At 52.9% G+C, this 25,480-nt stretch overlaps 3 protein-coding genes across 3 annotated transcripts in view; all 3 read right to left on the bottom strand.

The window, feature by feature from the left end:
• Positions 1–25,480, bottom strand: part of LOC142025982 (scavenger receptor cysteine-rich type 1 protein M130-like) — a 329,010-nt gene that overhangs the window by 73,710 nt on the left and 229,820 nt on the right. The gene's annotated exons all lie outside the window — the stretch shown is intronic.
• LOC142025966 (olfactory receptor 5AP2-like) lies at positions 6,971–7,963 on the bottom strand. The gene has a single exon (XM_075018714.1). The coding sequence runs from the start codon at positions 7,961–7,963 to the stop codon at positions 6,971–6,973; it is 993 nt and encodes a 330-aa protein (XP_074874815.1).
• LOC142025967 (olfactory receptor 14A16-like) lies at positions 24,203–24,991 on the bottom strand. Its single transcript, XM_075018715.1, has one exon. The coding sequence runs from the start codon at positions 24,989–24,991 to the stop codon at positions 24,203–24,205; it is 789 nt and encodes a 262-aa protein (XP_074874816.1).

The raw sequence follows: 25,480 nt of genomic DNA on the forward strand, positions 1-25,480 counted from the left end.
GAGCACTTGTCCCTCGCTGCCCCCTAACAGAGCTGAGGTCCCGATCATGTCACCATTACCTGCATCTCCACTGCCCTCCCCTATGCTCTGGTTGACTTGATGGCTTCACGATGCCCATTGTCCTGACGGACTCTCACTTTGCTACAGCTGACAGGGCCTCACAAGGAACAACCCACCAGCATCCTGACCTTTCCCCCTGACCTCTCTCCATGCTCTTCTCTCTACTTGGCAAGCTTAGTGATGAACTTGCTGCAAAAAAAAAAAAATTGAAAAAAAAGAAAAAACAACCAAAAAAACCCTCAAAGGAAGAGGAAAATAAAACCCAAGAAAAAGAAGTGATGCGAAAGAAGACTATTGCTCACCACCAACCAATCAATGCCCAGCCAATCCCAAGCAACGGCAGCTGCTTCTGATCTCTACCTCCCCAGTTTTATTTCTGAGCATGACATCACATGGTATGCAATATCCCTTTGGTCAGTTGGGGCCAGCTGTCCCGGCTGTGTCCCCTCCCAAATTCTTCTGCACCCACAGCCTACTTGCTGGCAGGGCAGTGTGAGGAGCAGAAAAAGACTTAATGCTGTGCAAATGCTGCTCAGCAGTAACTACATCATCAGTGTGTTATTAACCCTGTTTTCAGCACAAATCCAAAACACAGCCCCATACAAGTTACTGTGAAGAAAAGTAACTCTGTCCCAGCCAAAACCAGTACACTCAGGTTGGAAAGGACCTCAGGAGGTCTCCAGCTCAGCAGGGGCAACTCTGGAGTAAGAGCTGGTTGCTCAGCACTTGATCCAAGTTACGACTTGAAAACCTCCAAGAATGGAAATGGGATTATTTCTGTGGGCAGCCACTTCCTGTGCTTGGCTGTCCTCATGAGGAAAAAGCTTTCCCTTGTCTCTAGTGTGAACTTTTCTTGTGTCAATCTCTTGTCCTCCCTCCATGCACCACCGTGAACTGACTGGAGGACATGGGGAAAGGAAAAACTCCTTGCCTCCAGCCCCCTACACCTGAAAGGAGCTCCAGCAAAGCTCGGTCAGTACAGCAGACAATAACTGTGCCTCATGACTGAGCCGGTGACCATTCCTGAAAAATTTCCTTCAAACTGGAAGCTTCCTGGAAGCTCCATATTTTTGCACAATGTAGTTTTCTTCTCAGTTTCAGGTCTGACTGTCTCCTCTTATGAAATACCTTTAAATTCTTCTTAACCTGGAAAGGAGGGGAAGAAATCCCTGCAGTGCACAAGGATCAAGGAGAGAACTTGACCCATACAAATCTGTGGGGCTTCATCCACAGCTGCTGAGAGAGGACAGGGCATCCTCCTGAACAGGTAACACTCTGCCTGGAGCCAGGAGCAAGTGAAGTTCTGCTAAGGTCTGTCCTGTCCAGGGAGCTCTTCTGCTTGATAGCTTTATTAATGACCTGGAGGTCTTGGTAGATGGCAAACTGCATGTGAACCAGCAGGGTGCCTTGTCAGCCAAGGCGGCCAACAGCATTCTGGGCTGTATGAAGAGGACCATAGCCAGAAGAGGAGGGAAGGTGTTTATCCCTCTCTCCTCAGAGCTTCTTAGACCACCTGGACAACACTGTGTCCAGCTTTGGTCTCTTGTGTCCCCTCACCCATCCTGGTGCAGACAAGACCCTGATGAGCTGGAGCAAGCTCAGCAGTGGGCTATGACAGGGTTGGGTTTGTTGGTTGCCATCTAAGGCAAGACTGAGTTAGCAAAGCTTGTTCAGCCTGGAGAAGAGAACGTACCAGGCGATAGGGAGAATTATTTTCACCATGAGGTCAGTTACCAAGAGATGCTGTGTCCTCCCTATTCTTGGAGGTATTCAAGTCTTCTTCCCCCCTGCCTGTCATCTCCTCCCTTTGACCAAAACAGTCTTGCTCCTGCAAGAGTAAAGCAAGAGAGCCATGGAACCAACACAGACTCTGCATGCCCTGAGACCTCGCTTCCCTACAGCGAAGAAGAGAGCTCTTTCATCAGCCCCACACTTCTTTTTCCACCCTCAGCCTTCGTAGTTGCATGTATCTGGCTTTTGCTAAGATCCCATTTGAACTGGAAGCCCGCAAGACTCCTGGAACTCCTAACATCAACCTGGCATTCACCACAATCCTGGGTCCCAGCTGGCCATGAAGGCGTCAGTCATCCAGCGCCTCAGGTGTGCTGCCCAGGGCAGGTTTTGTCACGCCACTGTCAGCCCCGCTGATGCTGTGCCCATGTCCCGTCCTTCTGCCACAGACTGCCCATGATCCCCAAACAGCCCCAGCTGCCTCGGGGGCTACGATGAAACATTTCAGGAGTGGGCTGAGGTGGGTTGGCAAGAGATGGACCCTTGGCGCTGCCTGGCTTGCAGCTCCCCCTGCCAGGGCTAGGAACAGTTTTTCCCAGGAACTTCCCTGAGGAACACGTCTTCTGTATCTCTCCATGCCCTTGCATGGCTGGCATGGGGACTAGGGCTCCTGGGGCAGAGCTGAAGAAGCTCAGCTGGGAGAGTGTTGGAGTGAAGACCTAAAGGTCCCTGGCTCAAGCCCAGGCTTTGACAATGTTTTCCCTCGGGCTTTTGCAGAGCCTCTTGCTCTTCTTCCAGCCTACCCCTGCCCTCCTGCCACTGCCTTCCTCATGCTCAGGGCAGAGTTTCCCCGGGGCTGGGCACAGCTTTTCCCTGGGGAGCTCCCTCCGGAGCTGCTCCTGGTGATCCTCCACCTCTACCCTGGCAGGAGCACCTGAGCTCAGGCTGCTGGGTGGATGTGCACAGGCAAGTGAAAGAGGGTCAGGCTGCCCAGGGGGAACGCAGAGACTGTGTCTGTGCATGCAGGGGTAGAGTCAGGGCAACTCTAGTTAGAGCTCAGCTGGAGCTGGAACCAGCAAGGGGTGGGTAGCCAGAACAGCTTCTTTAAGTCAGTCCATAGCAAAAGCTACGATAGGAGCTAAGGAAAATGTGTACCTGCTGCTCAGTGGGGCAGGGGACCTTGTAGCCAAGGGCATGTACAGACCTGAGGTATTCAGCACCTTTTTCCTCTGCCTGATGCTTCCCAGTTTCCCAAGCCTCCTAACAGAAACTGGGGGACCTGAGCACCCAGTCCCTGCCAACCCCAGCTGCATCTCACATGGGCATGAGGACACAGCCATCTTCCAGGACCTCTTGGATTTTAGTCCAGAAGACAAGCCATGCTGGGCTGGCCTTTTTTCCTTAGTCAAGAGGTATCCTCAGAGATTTTCCATCAGGACTTGCAAACACTTGCACATGGCTTGGGCCACCTCTGGCACCTCAGTCATCACAAAGTATCTGTATGTGAGCACCTGCGTCCCCACTGACTAAAGGTAAGGGGCTCAGAGAAGGGCTCACACACTGGCAACTCTTTTGTGCACACCTGAACTGAAGCAGGAGGATTCCCAGCTCCGCTGGGTCTGTGGAGTCAAAGCGGGGAGCTGAGTCCTGCTTCAACCCAAGGGCTTCCTGGTCAGGATGAGAAGCCTGCATTGCCTCAGCTGAATCCCTGGCCTGCACAAGGGAAGCCAAGCCCCTCCCTGGCCCTGTCTGTGTGTCCTTTTTCTTGTGGGTGAAGAATATCGATGTCGAGAGGGGCACGTTGACACCTGTCACAGAGAACCGCACTCTGGCAGGGCAAACCATGTTGCTGGAATCAATCTCTCTCTCTACTGTTGGTGATTAATTCAGGTGATTTTGCGGTATGTTCCCCAGGGGCGACCCCGGTGCCTTTCAGGAGCTGTCAGCCCCAGAGCTCCAGAGACATCTTCAGGGATCCCAGAGCAGGCAGAGGAAAGTGCTGCCTTGGGCTGGTCCTCTGCTGCTGGGCTCAACGAGTGAGCACCTGTCACAACATGGCCCATGAGACGAAGATGTGGGGAGAAGCCAAATGTGAGCTGGAAGGAGTGGGAGGTGGCCACAGAAAGAAGAAACCAAATTGGTGCCAGTCACATCTGCACAGCTTGGCTGTGGGGTATGAGGGACCGGGGTTGATTCCCTCTGTTGTCCAAACTACCCCACCTTGCCAAATGGTGTTCACTTTCAATAAGGTTTTATTGAGGGGCGAGGGGGTGGAGAGGAGAGACACAATTTGTACGGGAAAAACATGTGTTCACACACATGCACACAGACAGCCTCACAGAGCAGCATGCCCAGCCCTGGTGACAACCTGGTGGGAGAAAAGCTCCTGAAGAGGGTGCATGGAACAGGCAGGTAAAGAGGGGCAGAGCTGGGCTTCCCAGAGCAGACAGGGAGAGACAGGGGTCTGGGAAGAGGCAGGAAGGGAATGCCAGGGCTCTTGGAGAAAACAGAGAGCCACTGGTATGCTCCCACCTCTGACAACACCCACGAGAGCAATCCCCTTGATGACAATCCCCCTCCCATCCTGAATTCAAGATCTCGTGCTTGTATGCCATGTATGAGTTTCTAGAAAAATCCTAGCCTTTGTCCTCTTTGTCCTGCATTATGTCCTCTGCTGTCCTGGAGGGGTTTAGTTTCCCAGGCCATGGCACATGCCTTTTCTAGCCTTGTTGTGGGGGAGGGGTGTTCCCCCTTTTAACTTTCCATTTTCTTTTTAGTTTTCTGTTTCTTCATCTGCATTTCCTTTTCCTTGTTGTGCCTGTCCCTTTCCATCCCAGTCAAATTCCACATGGGGGTTTGCTTGGCTTGCACTCACCTCTGAGGCAGATGAAGGTGCTGATGCAAGGGGAAGCACGGTGCTTTCCCAATGCCTGCCTCAGCACTGCAAAGAGGACAGTCAGATCCCGCCACTTGTCTCTTCCTCTGGGAATGGACTCAGCTAGGTGAGAGGGTTGACGTGGGAGGAGGCCCTGCTGGACATTGTTGCCTTCTGGAGCGAATATTTGAGAGAGACCCACAAGCACTGTGGGACCATGGGTACATGAGCTCTTCCACAGAGGCTGCAGTGAACAGGAGATGGTGGCATTTAAAATCCCAAGAGAGGTGTGCAAGATGGCCTGAGCCCGAGGCAGCTCCAGCTCCCTTGGAGGGATGAGCAAGCCCTTCAGGCGCAGGCTGAGGTGGGGTGACCAGGGATGGGCTCTTGGCACAGCCAGGATGGCAGGCCTGGGCAGGGAGCAGGCAGGTCCCACCGGTGGGGTTGGGCTGGGACTGGTCACAGGTACCTCCCTGCAGAGCACACCTCTTGCGCTCCAGGCTGCGCTCAGGAAGGGCTGGCACCAGGGCAAGGGCTCCTGGGGCAGGGCTGAAGTAGCTCACCTGGGAGAGGCTTGGACTGACAACCCACAGGTTCAAGCCCCAGCTTCAGCAATGTGTTCCCCTTGGCTTTTCAAGAGCTGCTCTGACTTCTTCCAACTTTCCCCGATCCTCGTCCCTCTACTCTCCCTATGTGCAGAGCAGAGCTTCCCCCAGGCTGGACACTGTTTGTGTGATGCAGATGGTGCAAGAAGGGCTTCAGCAAGTGTGTTGTCAGCCAGAAGGTGGCAAAAAATTGTGGGCCCGCTGCTCACAGTGGTTCACAGACCACTGAAGAAATGGAGACCTGAGGAGAACCAGGTCGCAAGGACCAACCCTGCCCTGGGCCCTGCATCGACTGGGGGGAGTGGGTTGACCCTGGCTGCCAGTGAAGCCTCACACACCCCACACCCCAGTGGGATAGGGGCAGAGAATAGGAAGAGCAAACGTGAGGAAAGTCATGGGTGAAGATAAAAATAATTTAATAAGGGGAGGAAAGAGGAAGAAGGAAGAAAGAAAAAACCCAACCCCCCAAAATAATAAGTGATGCAAAGGCAATCACTCACCACCTTCCACAAGTACACTGATGCCCAGCCAGTCCCCAGGCAGTGGCCACCCACCCAGAAAACACCCTCCCCTCCATCTTTATTGCTGAGCATGATGCCATATGGCATGGAATATCTGTTTGGTCAGTTCCAGTCACCTTTCCTGGTTGTGTCCCCTCCCGATATCTTGCACACCCCCAGCCTATTCACTGGGGGTCAGAGTGAGAAACAGAGAAGACCCTGATGCTGTGCAGACACCTTTCAGCAACAGCAAAATCACTGATGTGTTATCAGCACTGTTTTTGTCACTAATCCAAAGCCCAGCACCTTATGGGCTGCTATGAAAAATAACTTCATCCCATCCAGATCCAGTACATTGGGTCAAAGATTTCTAGTGGGGAAGGAGGGCCGAGCTGGAAAGCCTGATCCAGGGGTGAAGGGGCTGGGGCAAGGGAGTGGGTGTCTCAGTCTCTGTCCAAGACGTAGGGTGAACAGAGAAGAGGAGCTTTATCTGGAGCCAGAGGAGCATGGCTGGAGCAGGGACTTGCTCATTTCCCTGGGAACAGGGGAGGGAAAGGTGGGGGGAGGGAGATCTGGGTGAGGATCTTGTTGTAGTCCTCAGAAAGAGGAACTGCTCCTCTTACTCCAACCTCTCCACCTCCCCTTGCAGCAGGAGAAGCAAAGGCTTCTTACTCAGCTGCTCAGCTGCTGCAGTCTCCAGCTGGTTTCTGAGGCATGCCTGCAACAGGGCCTGGCCAGACAAGGGAAGAGGGGTGTGTGGGTGTTACCTACGTGAGCCACCCAATAGAAATGGCCCATTTTCCCTTGGCAGTGCAGTGAAAGTAGACCTTCATTCATGGCTGACATGTGAGCTTCATGCCCCTGAAATGTGTACCAGAGGGGAAGATGACTCCCACCCTGGGAACCCACAGTGAGAAAGATGCCCTCATGGTGGCCCTTGGAAAATATTCTCGTATGAGGCCAAGTACGCTTTCTTATCTCCTCCAGAAAAGAAAACCTTGATACTTCAACAGTTCCCACTTGTAAGCCTACCAAGATGTTTATTATCACGGGAAAAGCAAACCCATGACCTTGTCAGCATTGCTTTCTAAACAACATTTCTCTACCAGGACCTTCTGCTTTCTTCCCCTTGCTGCCTCACAAACAGTCTCAGTGGCGTGCACATCTGAAGACCCCATTGGTATCTAGACCTTTCCTATTCAAAGGAACAAGAAGTGTCTTTTGCCTGTGTCACCAACGTAGCTGTGGGTGCAGGTCGTGGCTTTCCTGATCATTCTGCTGAGGGCCTCCCTGACCTCCCTGTTCCACAGGCTGTAGATGAGGGGATTGACCAAGGGCGTGAGGATAGTGTAGAAAAAGGAGAAGACTTTGTTGAGCTGCCTCAGTGGGGCTGTTCTGGGCAGCATGTAGACAACAAAGAGGGTGCCATAGAAAACAGTGACAACGGTGAGGTGAGAAGAGCAGGTAGAGAAGGCCTTCCGTCTGCCCGTGCTGGATGGGATCCTCAGGATGGCAGCTATGATGCACACGTAGGAGGCCAACGTGAACAGGAATGGACAGATTAGGTCCAGGAAGGCGAAGATGAACACAATGAGCGTGAACACCCTGGTGTTACTGCAGGCAAGCTCCAGCAATGGTGAAAACTCACAGAAGAAGTGGTCAATGGACTTGGGGCCACAGAACTGCAACTGGGAGAAGACAACTGTGACTACCAGCAGCAGCAGTGAACCCCCTAGCCAAGATGCAGCTGCAAGATGGAAAGAGACCTTCCAGGTCATGAGGCTTGCATAGAGCAAGGGCTGGCATATGGCCAAGTACCGATCATAGGACATGGCTGCCAGCAGGTAACACTCAGTAGTTGCAAAGGAAGCAAAGAAGTAGAACTGAGCCATGCAGCCATGTGCAGAGATGGTCTTGTCCCCAGTCAAGAAGCTGGCCAGCAACCGTGGCAGGATGGTGGAGCTGTAGCAGGTCTCTAAGGAGGACAGATTGCCCAGGAAGAAGTACATGGGGGTGTGGAGATGCCGGTCTGCCACCACTAGCACAACAATGAGGATGTTCCCAACCATGGTGACTGAGTAGACCATAAGCAAGAGAAGAAAGAGCAGGTTCTGGAGTATGGGGACATCACTTATTCCCAGCAGCACAAAATCCGTGGATGATGTCCGGTTGTCATTTTCCCGTTCAGCCATGCAATGTTGTTTGTCTTTTATTTCCCCAGTTGCCACAAAGAGGGGCTACAAGAAAGAAACACATTTCAGCATATACCTTCAATATTTTTTTGTGTGTAGGACATTGTTCTTTTCACATTAGATTTAGGTGTTTCTTGCATAATGAAAGCAGAAAAAAATGTTCTTCCTGATGGGTTAAGAACACTCATCCCAGCAGACCCACCACAGACTCTAGAGGGAAGCTGCCCAACGCAAGTTCTTCTTTCTCATTGCAGGATAAATCTGTGATGTGCATTTGCTCACACAGAAACAGACAACTTTCATATGCCTGTGGGTATGACCTGGAAAACAAGAAACAGGTGTTGAGGATCTACACCCTTCCACTCTCAGGAAAGAAAAAGTGTGCCATAAAAAACAAACCCCGCTCTCCAAAAAACCCCATTGTGTGTAATGTCATGCCAGATGCTGTCCTTCGTCCAAAGCAAGGGATGGGCACATCATAGGGTGAGTGGTCACAGCTCTCTGAAACACCCACATGAGGAGGAAAGGATTCCCACCCCACTCCTTCCCCACCACCACAGAGGTGCCCCTTGGGAAAGGGCAGATGAGGAGTTACTGCTTCAGGCGAGCAAGGGACTGTGCTGTGGAACTGCCAGAGAGCATGCTAAAGCCCACTTTGTAGGTCAAAATGCAGCATAAAAAGTGACCAGGAGAGGACCAAAAAGAAGATAGGGAAGGGGTAACTGAGGTAACCAAGCCACATGGGAGAAGTTGTGAAGGGAGGAGTAACGAGAAGGATTAAGGAGAAAAATCCCAGGCTTTTTTCAGTGGTGCCATGAAGAAAGGACACATCGAAATACAGGAAATTCCATTTAAAGATAGGGTGGTCAAACACTGGAACAGGTTGCCCAGAGAGGTTACGGAGGCTCCATCCTTGTGGGAATTAAAAACTTGACGGGACATGGTCCCGAGACACATGCTCTAGCTGACCCTGCTTTCAAGAAGGGGCGGTTGGACTGGATGATATCCTGGGGTGGCTGCCAAGCTGAGCTGCTCCATGATTCTGTGATTGAAAGCTGCTTTCCATTTTTTCCCTCCTGAGCAGTGGTTCCTGAGGGCTTTGAGGCTGCCTGCTTGCAAATCCCAGCCCAGCAGCAGGACCCCAGCATGGCCAGCTGTGCTTGTGGGGCACAAGTGAAAAGGTAGGACACTGAGCAGGGCCTCCCCAGGAGGCCTGGGGGTGAGGTGGGACAGCATCAGGGTCAGGGGCACAGACAATGTCAGGGACATGCCTCAGCGCGTGATTGGAGAAAGCTCATGCCCGAGAAACACAGCTCTCTGCAAGAGCAGTTCCTTCCAAGTGTCTCACAACCACCTCTTGGGCTGGAATGCGTTTCTTCCGGTGCTGATCATCACAGGAACTCTTCTGAGAGTTTGCCAAAAGCTACTCAGAATAACGTATACCCCCAGCCATCTCCACTGCATGGGACTGAGAAAGCTGAGCATTGCAGAACAAATCCTACATCATCATCATTCTGAGAGTGAGAAAGCAAGCAAAAGCCAGCCACAACAAAAAAAGAAAAACAAACCAAGAGACAATTGAAATAGCCCTGTGAATGATGAAGTGAAGGGCACAGGCTATCTGGCCCCACACAGCCTGCCCAAATGCTCCCCCGCTGCCCAGCTAAGGTGGGAGAGTGTCCCAGGGCTCTCCCTGGGATTTCACTGTGCAGCGCCAGGGGCTCAGGAGAGTCTCGGAGAAGTGGGGAGCTGGGGTGAGAAGACGTGCAGGAAAGGACAAGGCTGAGACTCAGGTCTCTATGCTCTCATTTCTTCCGTTTAAAGACCCAGCAGATTGAGTAATAAGACCCAGCATTCACTCGCCCTCAGCACATCCAACACAAACCTACAGTCCTCATCATGAAGCAGTGATATCTGCTCTGAATGGATCATGGCAATGAAGTCCAAGGTTAGGGTCTTACCTTCTGCCTCTTCCCTACCACGTCCTTCACTTCTTGGACCGCACTGCAAGCCCCGAACCAGGGCTCATTCCTTACTCTGCCCTTGCCCTCCTCTGCCAGAAGCTCCTAAGGTGAGTCTCCAGCAGCACCTCAAGGCTCCCTGCTCTCTCAAGTGTCCCAGGGTTTATAGCAGAAACAAGACTCTAAAGGTTCCTGCTGCAGCGTGTCCCTCCTGAGGATTTGCAGAGAGTAAAACCAGTATAATTGACTCCCTGGTGGGATGGAAGCTCTGAGGTGGTGGGGACTGCGTCAACAGCTCCAGGCAGTGCTGAACCCCCAGGAACATGATGTAAACCGAGGGAGGGCAACTGAACCAGGGACATCTCAGACTTTGGTGAACAGGGCAGGAAAGTCCCCAGGAATGGCATTTACCTCACTTCCCTTCAGATGACTGCATCTTCATCAACTCACATAGAATTAGAAAGCCTCAGAGCTTCTGAGGCAGAGGGGCCTGGCTTGTGGGGAGCTGAAGGCAGCAGAGCCTTCCAGAGAGGATTCCCTTCTCCAGCATGGGAGGTGCACAGGGGCCTCCCTTGCTCCTTTGCTAGCCAACGGGAGCAAGTGGGCATGACTCCTTCCAGTCCTGTTTGATGTACAGCTTGTGAGAACCACCTGCCTCTGCCCTGGCTGGGAAGGCAGGAGAAGAAGGCCCAGTGGGCACAGACATTTGTGCTGTTGCTCCTACGGACAAGAGAGATGAATCACAGTTTCTTTTAGGAGCCTCTCACTGCAATGTAAGTGCAGGGGGTCCAAGTCCAAGCTGGACATATGCACTCCTCATCCTGATGGTGATGGTCAAGGAAGAGGGGTAAGGTGTCTATGAGGTTGTTTTGGAAATGAGTGGCCATATGGGTTTATTAAAGGGTGAGTGAGTCTTTCTGACCACTCCTTGACTCTCCAGGTGCTGAATCAGCTTATGGATGGGAACCAGGGAGTCTCAGTTGGTGCGATACTGTTCCTGGTGCACAGTCACGGGAGAAAATGTCACCTGCTGTTCCTTAACCTGCAGCAACCCCACAACAGAAGGGTCTTCTGAGGGACTAGGCAAGGTAAACAGCTGCTTAATATTCTCTGGACTCAAGGCAGCTATACCCAAAGACCACCAGTCCCCTTTTAGGCCTTTGAAGTACCCTCTCCTGAGGTAGTCTCTGCCAAGAATACATGGAGCCTCTGGACCAGTCACAAAACCTTTCCCAGGTAGGCTTACCTCAGCCTCCAACACAGACACTTTGTGGGATCCTCCCATCACTCCAGAAATGCAGATGGATTTCGCCCCTTTGTAATCTGATGGCATTAGAGTAGCCTCTGCACTGGTGTCCACTAGAGCTTTATACTCCTGTGGGGCTGATGTGCCAGGCCATCGAACCCACACAGTCCAGTAAACCCGGCTGTCCCTTTCCTCTGCCTGGCCAAAGGCAGGGCCCCTCTCTTCCTGGCCAGAGTCTTCATCACTTGGGTTTTGTAACTGCAAAGCACAAGTCCCTTCAACAAGGTCAAAAGCTAGATCAGCCCTTCTACGCTGACCCACAGACCTTGGAGCAGTAATTTTCCTGGATGGACGCCTTCTGTCTGTTGTTTTTCCTTGCGGTTTCTGTACCCGAGTTTCTAGTCTGCAGGTAGGTTCACCATCCCACTGCCTCATGTCCTTCCCCCGGTCACGCAGGGAGAACCACTGGGTTGCACGTGGTGTGCACCACCGGTACCCTCTCCCTTGAACAGAAGAAGGCTGGCTCTTAATGGCTGGGACCTTGGTTGGTGTGGGTGAGGAAGAGCTATCCTTCTCAGATTGCTCGGACAATTTGGGGGTCAGTTTCTCCAGAGCCTAGACAGAGGCCCCTAGGGAGGAAGCAAGGTTATCTTTGTATTCTCGGAGTTGTCTGCCCAAACCATAGCTGGTGCCTCCGTGTCTCTCCAGCTCATTATCGCCAGGGTGTTGGCATATGACGTCGGAGCATTTCATATAAACTTTTGCCACATGGACCACGTGCACTGGATTTCATTCAGGTCTTTGGATGCCTGGTTGTTGTCTAGGTTGCTGTAATGCACCTCCACCATGGCTAATTCCCTCAGATACTGGACACCTCCCTCAGTGGTGGTCCACTTCTTCGGGGAATTTGCAAGATCTTCCTTGAAGGGATACCTGTCCTTCACACTCGACAGGACTTGCCTCCAGAGGCTGAGGACTGCTGCCCCTTTTCCAATCCCTTTGTCAACGGCCTTAGCCCTAGCAAGGGATCCCAGCTGCCGGGCTTCCTTACCCTCTAATTCCTGACCCTTGGCCCCAGTATCCCAGCATCAGAGCAGCCACCTGATAATTTGTTCACCTGGATGATGGCTGAAATCTGTTTGCATATCTGCCAAGCTGACCTCAGCTTCCATTGTTCCTTCTTGCCTATAGGGGCGACTGGCACAGTTGAGGCCTGGGTCTCTGGTTCAGCCACAGTGTCTCTTTGTATGTCTTTAGATCCAGAGACCCTCTCTTCCCCTTGAGGGTGCTGAACAGTGTTGAATAGTGCTCAGTAGACGAAGGGCAGGCCCCAGTGCAGCGCGACAAGCTGTGTCTCTTTGGCATAGCCAGCACCAGGGCACCCTTTTTGCAAACATTCTGTCACTTCATCAGGATCCCGCGCTCATCTGGGTTGAAGTCTCAGACCCTTGGAGGTGACAACCATCCTAGGTACCTGCCTGTATTCCCCTGCATGCCTTGCCACCCATAACCACACTGCCTTGGGCATATCCCTGGGTGGTATTCCTAAATAGTTGGTTAACCCTAGAGAAAGCAGAACAAAACCTCTTGAGAAGTACCAGTAAGGAGTATTTTGGTTACCCAAGGATGGTCAAGATACTGCAGAGTTATTGTAACGAGGGAGAAAACATCTGCCACGCAGAAGGTGGTGGTGAAGGTGCCATTCTGTGTTTCCTTCCCCCAAAAACTCTCAGAGGAGAAAAGGAAAATGGTGTAATTGTTAATTGTCTCCATGAGATGATTCTCAGAGTAATGGCATCAGTGCAGAGCTCAAATACTTGATTAAGATCAAGGCCAGTGCTTTTGTAATAAACCCCCAGGCAAAACGCCACCAAGTGCTACAGACCACAGCAAACTGCAAAAGGCAAACCCAACCTTTAACATGTACAGCAAAAAGGAGCATGGCACGGATCAGATAAACTAATGGTGACAACAGTTAAGTCAATACCATGACCAGCAACTGCTGAACAGAAATCACAGTTATCAGTTCCACCTAATATGCTCTGGTCAGCTCTGCTGTTAACTCTACCCCAGCCAAAAGCAGTACAGCAGGACAGAGACGCCCTGCTGAGCCCTGTCCTTCCCCCCACCTTCCGCAGGTACTAAGGGCCACTGGGAACCTCGAGGGTACTGGGAGATGGGACACAAGACGTAACGGTGGGGAAAACAGGACGCCCACTCTCCATCTGTTGCCACTAACACACCTGCCAGTGCTGCAGCACTGCCTCTGCCTCTCCTTTCCCCAGCCCCATCCCTTCTCTTCCCCTTTTGTACCTGCCTCGGTTGGATTCTCTCTCCATCCCTGCCTCCATCCCTGGGTTTCCGACAATGAGGTTGGGGAAAATGCATCTGCAAATGGTAGAGGGGAGAGCTGGGGTGAATGCTGAGGCTTCAACCCTATACACGTATGCAAGATGAACAGATAAAACAAGTGTGTCCACCAAAGAAGAGGTAGTATAGGCACTTTTCTTTTTGTCCCCTTTCCCTCTGTACAACAACAGGATACCTCACTGCAGCTCAAAGCCTGAGGAGAACAACCATGCTAAAACTTTATCGGGAAAATAAATGTGGTAAAAATTCCACTGCCTCACAGAAAAGACTGCAAGAAAAAACAGAGAAAATTCAGAAGTGCTCTCAGCCCTGCTCGGAGAAGGTGGAGGGAGACAGCACAAGTAGGAGTAGCTACACTTTAGACCAACCTTGTAAAGTCTCTTGTCCATCTCTTTGTCAAACGGGCAAACGCATGACATTTTACTTTTTTAATTACGCTAGTGTTACAAAAATATGAGCATGTCTTTTTGGAGACCATTAAACCAGCAGATGGGTTATTCCTGAATTGTACCTTTCATGTTAAGTGGCAATCAAATGCCGCCCACCTGCTGTGCATTTAGCTCAAAGGCAGCCTTGACCTCTCCTAAGTCAATATCCCTCAGTTATAACAGTGCGTACAATTCATTGATTCTTTGCAAAATCACTTCAGAATACAAATAACGTCACAGCATACTTAAATATGCTCTCCAATTCAACACCGTGTAACTTAGCTATCTAATAAATAGCGCAGAAAGCAGAAGCGGTCAAAATGAAAATCCTCCAGGTGACTGACTGCCTGCTCTTTGGGCACTTTCCAAAGCAAATATTCAAGTCAGTTGCCTTAAATCTTTTCACAACTGATCCACAACACATCTCTTATTTGTAGTTAGTGTCCCGTAAAGATATAACCATCACCCTTAAAAAATGACACATCTTGTCAATGAAGGATCTGAGCCATGTACAGTTCTCATGCACTACTTATCAGTGTATTTTTATTTACCTCTTTTCATGTGGATAAAATCAGACAGGCTTTCTTTGCAGCCGTGACAGGAGTCTGTATCATCATGGGAACAAAGGCCGTCACACCTTGGCTTCACTGCAACTCAGTCAAACCTCGCACTGACTTCAAAACCTAAACCAGACTTTTACCACCAGCCTTTGATTCTCATCTTGTGTCTCATAGAAACAGATTTTCCTCACACCTTCATAGACAGAGGACTAAAATAGAGCACTATTTAACTCTGAGACATGTGACGTGGGCTGCTGGATGGTTTTGGAAGTGAATGGTGATTGGGAAGCACAGTGTGGGCGCTTGAATTACTGCGGCACATAATAAACAGAGGATGAGTTTACAGAGGAACGTGACAGCCTTACCAAGTATTCATGGGTCTGCTGTCGTAATGTTGATGTCCCACGAACTCTGGATGGGCAATGAGTCCAATGCATTCAATGCTGCCCTTGCTCCGTGTGGCTAGTGGGTTTGCTGGTCATTACGTGTGGTTACTTCTGACTATCAGCTACCTAAAGTGGCAAGTAAATATGTGCTGCGTCTCCCGGTTGAGAACTTACTGGCCCTGTCTCCTCCCAGTGCTAGCTCACACCACCAGTAAAAATGCTGGTCTTCTCATTATGCAGACATAAATAAATATCTCTCCTGTTATCTATCTCTTCTGATAGCTGTGGGCACCTACAGGGAGGCAAAACAGGGGTGCCGGAGCCTGTTGATCCAAAATATGCCCATCTTCATTATGAGTATGTCCCTGCTAACAGAGGTACCAGCCATTCCCTCTGCTGTTTGGGGCACTTGCATCCTTGAAGACAGCAGTGATGGCAGATCGTGTGAGCGTCACGACTGGAAAGGACAGGTCCATCAATTCCGGATTGCTGGAAAAGTTCTTGCTCGGCTTGTGCGAGCCAGGCCAGCAGCTTCACCCACTGGCTCTCCCCACTCGGAGGGGAGAGCTGAACCACTTGCGTACAATCCCACGCTGCCCCGACCCCACACTGGGCAAAGGGTGCTGCCCCGGGCCCCCAGGATGGTGATGTTTGGGACAGGAGTGTTGTGAAGGAGCCACCCTGGAAAGCCAGGGATAGCTGCAGGGCAGGCAGGGGGAGAGAGGGAAAGGGATGCAGTGCCCCTGCGGAGGCAGCTCCATCACGCAGGCTGCTCTAAGCCCCACTCCAGCAGGACTGCTGTGCCACCAGGCTTTCCCAAAGGAGAGCAACACCCCGGTGGTCAGGCTGTTCCCTGGGAATGCCCCTGCCTCTGGGCTCCAGCTTGTCCCCAGGGCAGCGGGAGAGCCCCAGGTGTGCAGGGTGCCCCAGGACTTGCTCCTGCCCGGTCCCCCAGCACTGCCCACCTCTGCCAGCTGCTGGGGCTGGAGGGGAGCCCAGGCGTCCAGGCTGCTTTAACCCCCACCAGAGTCTCCCTGATCGGGCACTCTCGTGAAGACCAAGCTTGCAGAACGGGTTCCTGGTGCCACGGGCCCTGGGCAAACACGGCTTATCAGAGATGCTGCAGGGACAAACATCCCTCCTCTTGCCAGGGCAGCTCTGTCCCCACAATTAGCGTCCGCTTCATTGTGTCCCTCTGGACAGCCGCGTCCTGCTCAGGGACAGCACTGGCCTGGGCCAAGGATGAGGGCATTGAAGGGACATTTGGTGAGCTGTGGCCAAGTGCCAGCCAGGAAGAGGTCTGGAGCCAGAGCCTTGTTGGGGACAGGGTTACTGGGACCCACCGGCTGCGGGCAACTCTGCAGAAGTGGGACCCAGGTGGTCTTGGTGGGCACAGCGGCCCCAGGCAGTGGCAGGGTGAGGGCCAGGGTGGGCGTTAGTCCTGTCTGATCTCTGCTCTGGGGGGGCCGTGGCTGGGGACTGGACCAGTTTGGGGCCTGTAGTGCAAGGGAAATGGGGTGGGCTGGAGCTGGGCACTGTGACCACCCCAGCCCTTCCCCCAAGCCTCACTCTCATCTCCCAGTGCCCAACATTCACCAGTGCTCCCCATTGCCTCCAGTGACTGAAGATCCCAGCCATCTGGCTGTCCCCATTGCCCATGCCCCCAGTTGTCCTCCCGCCTCCTGGTGTTCCCAAACCCCGGGGTCCCTGGTGCCCCAAGAAGAGGGGTCAGTCCCAGCCCCCTGTTTACCCAAGGGGCTGGAGAGGGGTCAGAGATGACTCCTAGAGACCCCTGGTTTGAGGTTGTCCTCATCTCTGGGGGAGTCCCAGAGGGAAAGGCTGGCCTGGGAGGGGATTGGCACTGGGAGATGGCAGTGCTGGGAGGTGAGGGGCACTGGGAGATGGGGAGATCTGGCTTTGGGGGGCTGTTGGGAGGATGGTTTTGCGCTGGAGCAGTGGGTTGTCACTGTAGGGTGTCCGGCTGTGAGAGGCTGACTGGCTGCCCCCCCCCACCACCCCCAGGTGCCTGGGCCCTTCCACATGCAGCTGCCCCATGCGGGAAGCCGGACCGATGCCAGGGAAGGTGGCTGGATCAGTGCCGAAGGCGGGGGCAACTCTGTGCCAGGGGCAGGCTCCTTGCCAGGGCTGGTGTCTCTGCCAAGCCTGGCTTTGCCCTGGGGGCTCTCGGGGAGGGGGGAAAGGAGGAGTCCCGGGAGGGATAAATCTGCCCCTCACCTTCTGCAGCTTCACCCAGCACTCGCCACACCACAGAGGAAGATGAAGGTCGCCGTGCTCAGCCTGGCCCTGCTCTTCACCATCCTGCTGTGCATGCCAGAAGATGCTCAGGTGAGTCCTCAATGCCACGGGGAGAGGCTCAAGGCTGGGGAGGGCTCTTGGCTGCAGGACATCAGCTCTCCTGCAGAACAAAATTATCGTGGTGAGCACGAAACCCCTTGACTTGGCCTCTCCCTTTCCCAAGCATGGAGCATCCCCAGGCTCCCCTCACCTCCAGCCCTGGGCAATGCAGCTTTCTCCCTCCCACAATTCCATCTCTTCCCTCCACTTCCCCCGCAATTAATCTTCTTGTGCCCAGAGCCCGAGTTCCTTGGGAAGGTTCACCACAAACTCCTGTGAGGACCCCCACCAGTGTCTTGACTTGGTGCCCCCCCCATCTCTCCCTTTTGGGCCTCCCCATCCCATCCTCTTGGTGCCCTCAGACATCTCCTCCCTGGGATCTCCTCTGTGTCCTATCTAGGGTCCCCAAACGCCCTCCCGTTGATTGTTCCCAACGCCTTTCTTTCAGCCTTTCCCCTCAGTCCTTTGCCTTTCATCCTGTCCACCGCGGTATCGTCCCCAGACCCCCTTCCTTGAACCCCCACTGCCAAACATTCTTCCAATCCCCTCGTTTCTGTCCTCTGCAGCCATCTTCCTTCTGCTCCCACCACCCACCTCGCTTGAAGTCCCTGTGTCCCCTCCACTTGAATCCCACGCAGGCCTGCTCCTTCAGCACCCCCAGCCCAGCCCCTTGGGGTCCACTAATTCACCCCAGTGCACTGTCTGGGGGCCCCCCCTCAACCTCACCCCCATCCTCTTTGGAGACCCTGAATTCCCCACACTATCCTTGTCTCCATCCCCACCCCTGGTCCCTGCCTGAACAGGTATCCCGGGGGAAACTTGGGGGAATGGGGCTGGGGGGAGCAGAAGGGATTTTCCCACTCAGACCAGGGGGAAGCCATGGTCCTGGGGGGGGCTGGGGACACCTGTGCCCCACCTACAGCCCCATCAAGGTCCAATCCAGATCACTCCTTTGCTCTCCTTCCCTAGGCACTCCTGGAAGGAAGTGGAGAAGTTGAGATGAGGGTAAGTAGTGGGGAGGACTTGGAGGGCCTCCAGTCTGGGGAACTGGAGGGCACTTTGGTGCTCCCATCCCCTGCTGGGACTGGGGACATCCCAGTGAGCTTTCATGCTCTCTCTACAAGAGGAGTCAGTCGGATTTAGGAACAAGGTTCACTGAACTGAACTAGACCACTTCTGCTGGCCCCAGACCTTCTCCCTCTATGGCCACGACACTTCGGGGCATCCCAGTGTGCCCCAGTACACCCCACTACAACCCCAGTGCAACCCCAGAGAACACCCCTGCACCACAGTGCTTTCCCAGGGAGGGCCCCTTCCCCAGGGCCCCCATTGCATTCCCATCCATCCCATTACAACCCAGCACACCCCAGTACACAGCCACACACCCAGGTGGGCCCCCTCCCCAGCACCCCCACTGCTTTCTGTGCACCACCATACGAGCTCATGTAGCCCATTTCTCCCCAGAGGCACCTTCCCCAAGGATCGCTTTGCTTTCCCCTGCCTCCCAGTACACCCCAGTGCACCCAAGCATGTCCCTAACCCTCCCTTTCTCCCCAGGCTCCTCTGACCGAAAAGGAGCTAAGACTTCTTCTGCAGCGGAGAAGCGTGCCTGTAGCTGCTAATGCCCAGGTGAGCAACATCAGGGTGTCTGCAGCCCCACAAAGGATCCTGGGCCCCAGGGGGATCCCTGAGCCCTCTGGGGTGGGCAGACCTTGGGTATGGCAGAAGGAAAGAGAGGGGACTGTCCCTGATGCATGTCCCAGGGTGAGCTGGACAGAGCTGCCCCCATGCCTTTCCTTGCATGCAGGAGGGCTCTATGGAGCCAGAAGGTCACTGTGCAGGCCAGGCAGGGGGTCTGTGCCATACAGACCCCCCCGGATCACTGTGGGGGCTGGGCAGGCTTCTGGGAGATAGAGGGGCATCCTGGGGTAGGGGGCTCTGGGTGCCATCTGGATCTCAGGTGAGCCAAGTCCTGTCCTGGGTAGACTGAGGGCTCCAATTCCCTTCTCCTTCCCCAGGTCTCTGCAGAGAGAGGTGGTGGGGACAAGGCCCCTCTCATGTCCCAGGGGACACTGGGGGGCTGTGTCACAATTTGGGCTCTCTCTTGCAGGTCCTCAAGTGATGGTGACAGCCCTGTCCTGTCCCCCTCCAGCGGCATGAGGAGATGATCATCCCTCCCTGGATGACCCCACCTGATCCCCTGGGAGCCCTGGGCCATTTCCCTCTCATGATCAATAAACCCCTTCAGCAAAGCTACACTCTGCGTGGGTGTGTGTGTGTGTGTTTGTGCGCGCCTGCGTCCATGTCCCGTCTCCTTGGCCAGTGCCCAGATGCCTGGGTCCTCTCTGGCTGCACCACCATGATGAGCAGAGTGGCTGAGGGAGCGCGGGCACCTGGGGTGTCCCCTTCCCACCCACCATCTGCCCCCAGATAAGGGCAACCTGGAGTGTCCCCCCAGGAGGCTAGGAGAGGCGAGGGGCAGACGGTGCCAGCCATGGGGGCAGCCGGTGTTTTGAAGGCACAGCAGGAAAGAGGTTCTTACCAGGGCTCTAGTGAGTGATACCAAAAAGCCGGTCGAAGACACCGTCCAAGACTCGTTTTGGAGTTTTAGAAAGCAGGCATTCTTTATTGCAGCGCTGGATGCACGAGGGATAGTTCCACCTCGCATGCATGCCGCAGCTTCAGCACTAACAGGTTAGTTAGAATAACTAACTGCATATGAATCAGATTAGTATACACGTACATAAAAATGCTTGTAACTGATTATCTTAGTACTGCCTGCATCCGATCACGCTCAATGAAGGATCCATTTGAGTCGAAGGGCTGCTTTTGCGACCACCGACCCATTTGAAGTTCTTGCTGGCTGTCCTTGAAGTCTTTATTCTTGTCCTTGTTCTTTGATCTTGAAGCTTAACGCAGCTTCAATCACATGTGGTCAGTCTCAACATTGTTCTCATCTAGCGCACAGGAACATCTAGTCCTAAGAGCAAAGAACTGCAAAACTTAGGAGCAACTACCTCTACTAGTTAATTGCTTGGCTCTACTTTTGGCTATTGTTTCAATCATAGTGTTAGTATAAGATTTCTAATACTTATTTTCCAAATCTCACTTTTTCAGTCACCTAGCAGCAAACCAGTTTCCACGGCTGGTACAAAATATTAAAACCATCAAAATATTTAGACATACCATACAGGATGTATGGAAATATGCTATCAGCTGGAGACAGGGATGTCCTGGTTTGCAGCCATCACTGTGTTCCTGATGGGCAAGCAGTGTTCCATAGCAGCAAGGAGTTGCAAGGGGGGAGCCCAGCAGCTTGTTGGCGCGCATGAGCAGCTCTTTCTTTTTCTGGGCAGGGACTGAGGGCTGTGAGGGGCTGAAGCTGGGCTGGGGAGTGCAGTCTGGTGGGCGAGCAGGTTTGAGTAAGGGAACTGGGGACTACTGAGACACTTGTGCTGTGGGCCCTGGGTCTGGTGCTGGGGGAATGGAGAACACAGAAGTGTATGCGATGCCAGGACATGCAGAAGAGGGTAAATTTGGAGAGTAAAAATAACGTGGAGTGGTTGAGCTGGGGCTGTTGTGAAGACACGGTGTGAGAGTTGGTGACCTTCCATACTGGACCGCAGGGGAGCCACTGCTGGCATTTGTGTCCCAACTTGTGCCCTCGCAGCAGGCATGGACTGATGCAGAGCGATGTTCATGTGGGGCCGCGGAGGGATCCCCCTGTGCTCTGTATCTCCCTCCTGATGCCCAGGGAGGAGCACATCTGTGTTTCATCAGTCATTGCAGCGGGGGCCAAGAAACTCTGCTCAAGAGTTTCTACAGTGGCTGATCCTCAGCACAGCTTTGTCAGATGTCCTGGGCACATCAGAGGTCTCGCTGTGACAGACCTCCGGAGGGAGGATGCTGCCATTGAGGCCTCAGCTCCAGGGAGTGCCTCTCCCTGGGACTGGGGGCATGGTGGCCTCGGGTCTGGGAACTGAGGACCAGGTGGAGGAGGTGTATGAGGATGGGAGCAGCCTGTGCACCATCGAGAATGACAAGCAGGAGAGAGAGGAGGTCTTTGCAGAGACCCCGCAGAGGAAAGATCCCAATCCGTGTGGAGCAGGGAAGGAGGCCAACCAGCCACCTCCTTCTTCCGCACTGACATCCCTCGACCCTCCCTCTAATCCCACACACGGTCAATCAATCAGTACTTCTTAGAGCCACTCACTTTTCAGCAGTGGCCTTGACATTCCTGCATATTCCTGGTGCTTATTAACTATCTTCCTGGCTCTCTCCAGAGCTCATGGCAAACATTGTTGTCTACAACAGGGCCTTTATGACCATCTTCTATGAAATCATTGTCTTTTTAAGATCTTCTTTGCAGAAAGAGTGGCCACAGAAAAGCACCAAACACACCAAAACAGAGTGTGAGTGAAGTGCCAGTAAGAACCAAGTGAGCAACACCCAAGGCTCTGGTTTCCTGGGAAGAAGTGTCTCCTGTTTGTCACCTTTTCTCATGAACGGAGCAGGAAAACTGTCCATCCCATGGAGCTCTGCAGAAGGAAGATTGAGCTGTACATAGCATAAGGCAATACAAGTGGCATCAGCAGGTAGAGAAGACTTCTGTAGGCAACGCTTTGCAAGGGAGCACCCTGACTTCACCCAGATAAAAAAGAGACCAGGCAGTGTGCTGATGTGATGGGGAGAAGTATCCTGGGGTGAAAGAGCAGGTGGGAGAGATTTGGTTTGCAGAGATTTGAGGTGGTACTTTCCGTGTCTGAGCAGCCTGAGGTTTGGAGCCGAGGAAAAATACAGAAGCTCTCAAGGACGTTTTGGAATCAGTGGTACTATCAGTAATAACAGTAGCAGGACAGTGCTGCAAGGGAACTATTCTGTACTCATGATGATGATGAACTAAAGCTCTCTCATTTTTCATTTTACATGACAAAAATAGCTAGGAGTTGTCAGTGATTAGCCTCTGGTATACAATTCTTGGAACAAGTGTCCATGATGGCATCTCCTGGCAGTTGCTTCATGGCCCCTGTCAGTGGCCTGTCCCTGTGCTGGCCCAGCCCCACTGGCAATACACTGTGCCATGGCCCCACTCTGCAGGCACAGCAAGGGAAAGGGGAGAGTTGTTGTGAAATTCCATGCGGGGACGGATGACAGGACACCAGTATGATGATCAAAGTCGCCAGTTTATTGAGCATAGCTGATCATTCTTATACAATTCTCTAAGTTCCTTAAAAGCTTTGATTGGTTGCTGCATGCAAGCACATAGTGTCCATGCACAGAAGCATAAAATAGGATTGGTTATATCGACACTGTACACGCATATAAACACAAGATATAAATGGTTATGCTAACTCTGTACACTCGCATAAACATAGGACATAATTGGTTATATCAACTAAAACGTGCGAAATTTGTCTCAGTCTAATTGGTCAAGATAAACTGCCGAATTGAGGTTCTTTGTGCCAAGTTCCTTTTATCGTGGAATGAGCACCTGTGTTCTTCTAATTGGCATCTTTCTTTTTTTTGTCTTCTTGTTTATTCTGTTCAAGGCCTTCTAAAGGTGTCTGGAATGCTCTTGTGACCGTTAGCTAAATATGTGTCCACAGAGAGTCATGGGTGGGGATCTTCCCCCCATTGCAATACCAAAGATGTCCTTCAGATCACAGTTCCCCCATGACCTTCCTACTTTTGCAGCTTCCCCAGCACCTGACCCATGCCCCGCCCCAGCCCTGTCCTACATGGGGTTTTGCAGACAGCTCTACTCCAGGGTCCGCCAGGGTCTGGGGAAAGAGAGAAGTTGAGCAGGGCTGTCCATTCCCCCAAACCAGCCTTTGGCCCAGCAGGAAGATGAAGGTGGCCTCACAGCAAAACTCACCCGTAAACCTGCGTTGACCGGCAAGGGCTGGAAATGGCCAATGAGAGATGCTGGGGGTAACAAAGGCCATGAGCCACCTTCGCAGTCTGTCCACACCAACAAGGGCACAGACCACACTCCTCCTCTCCCCTACACCTACATATCTTCCATGCTTGCCACAAGCCCCGTCCCTGCACCACAAGTGCCTGGTGTCAGTCTTTGCCCTGCATGGTCACACACTGCAAACTCGACACTGATATTTTTCTCTCCCGGGCACTTTCCAGCACAGACCAGCTCCCCCTAAACTCTCCCCACCTCCCTTGACCTCCCTCCACCTCTCCTGCCCTCTCCCCAGCACAGCCCAGTCTGGCATGGCCCCACAGCAGTTCCCACCACAGGGTGCGGCAGAGCTCTGGGCACTCACCCCACAGCCCCAGACCCTCTGAAGGGCACAGCAGCTCCTCGGGGGTGGAGAGGGCTGAGCCCAGGGGTGGGGGGCATCTGTGGCACAAGGCCTGAGGAGATCCCCTTGTATGATGGAAATGCTGCTATGGAGGCCAGCTCTGTCACACAAGTGCCCATTGCCTGTCCTTGCCTGCAGCCACAGGCCTGACACACAGCAGGACTCTAACCAAGCTTGAAGAGCACTCAGGCCTTCCTCCAACCCAAGGGTTCAGAAGGAAAGCATGGAAGTGGGAAAACAGCAGCTCGGGAAAGACCAAGCGCTGGTGCTCCCTGGCACTGCTGCTGTGCCAGGACTCTTTTCTTCTTCCTCTCTGCACACAGGCACTGCTCCCTGCAGCTGCAGAGAAGGTCTTGGAGGAAGGATCTCAGAAAAAAAAGACACTGCAGGGCCCTTTATTTTGTTTAAACACACAGAAGGGCACAGCTCTGCAAAGCCTGCAGGGCACACAGAAGCTGGATAGACTGTGAATTAGAAACAGAAGGAATAAAAAAATTCTTTGTGGAAAGTATTCAGATAAGTAAAACAAAGCGAAACACAAGGAGTAAACCCACACATAAAATCACCATAAAAAGACCAGCAAAAGACAGGTTGGGTCTCTAAAGAAATGTAAGTACTATGCAGAAGACAAGAGGCAGTTTTTTCCTTCTGAAAAGCATCCAGTCATTAGTTTTCTCAGGGCATCCTTGATCTCATGGTTTCTCATGCTGTAGATGAGGGGGTTCACGGCTGGAGGCACCATCGAGTACAGAACTGCCACCAGCAGGTCCAGGGATGGGGAGGAGATGGAGGGGGGCTTCAGGTAGGCAAAACTGCCAGTGCTTATAAACAAGGAGACCACAGTGAGGTGAGGGAGGCACGTGGAAAAGGCTTTGTGCCTGCCCTGCTCGGAGGGAACCCTCAGCACGGCCCTGAAGATCTGCACATAGGACAGCAAAATGGAAACAAAACACCCAAAGACTAAACAGGCACTAACCACAAGTACCCCAACTTCCCTGAGGTAGGCATCTGAGCAGGAGAGCTTGAGGATCTGGGGGATTTCACAGAAGAACTGGTCCACAGCATTGCCTTGGCAGAGGGGTAGTGAAAATGTACTGGCAGTGTGCAGCACAGCATTGAGGAACCCACAGCCCCAGGCAGCTGCTGCCATGTGGACACAAGCTCTGCTGCCCAGAAGGGTCCCGTAGTGCAGGGGTTTGCAGATGGCAACGTAGCGGTCATAGGCCATGACAGTGAGAAGGAAACACTCTGCTGACAGCAAAAAGTCTAACAGAAATGCCTGGGTAGCACATGCTGGGTAGGAGATGGCCCTGGTGTACCAGAGGGAATTGGCAATGGATTTGGGGACAGTGGTGGAGATGGAGCCAAGGTCAAGGAGGGAGAGGTTGAGGAGGAAGAAGTACATGGGTGTGTGGAGGTGGTGGTCGCAGGCTATGGCAGTGATGATGAGGCCGTTTCCCAGGATGGAAGCCAGGTAGATGCCCAGGAAGAGCCAGAAGGGCAAGAGCTGCAGCTCCCATGTGTCTGCAAATATCAGGAGAAAGAAATAGGTGATGGAGCTGCCGTTGGACATTTTCTTCCTCTGGGAATGAGGCGCTGTCAAAGTAGAAAAAAGACAGTGAAGAGTCAGGGCATTATTCTCTGAGCAATATCAAAGCCATTTCCCATAGACCCTCCCACTCTCACACACACAGACCCTTTTCCTTTTCCCGGAGACCTTCCTTCAGGCCTGTGGCTGGAGCCCTGCTTGGTGCTGGCGGAGTGTGCAATGAAGAGCAGGACCTCTGCCCATGGGCTCTTGAAAAGTCAGCCCTGCTCTGCAGCAGTGGGTTCATGGGATCGGTGCGGACAGGGGCCAGTCTGGTGTTTGACTTTTTCAGCTGAAAATGCTCCT

The sequence above is a fragment of the Buteo buteo genome, chromosome 31, assembly GCF_964188355.1.
Source record: "Buteo buteo chromosome 31, bButBut1.hap1.1, whole genome shotgun sequence".
NCBI lineage: Eukaryota > Metazoa > Chordata > Aves > Accipitriformes > Accipitridae > Buteo > Buteo buteo.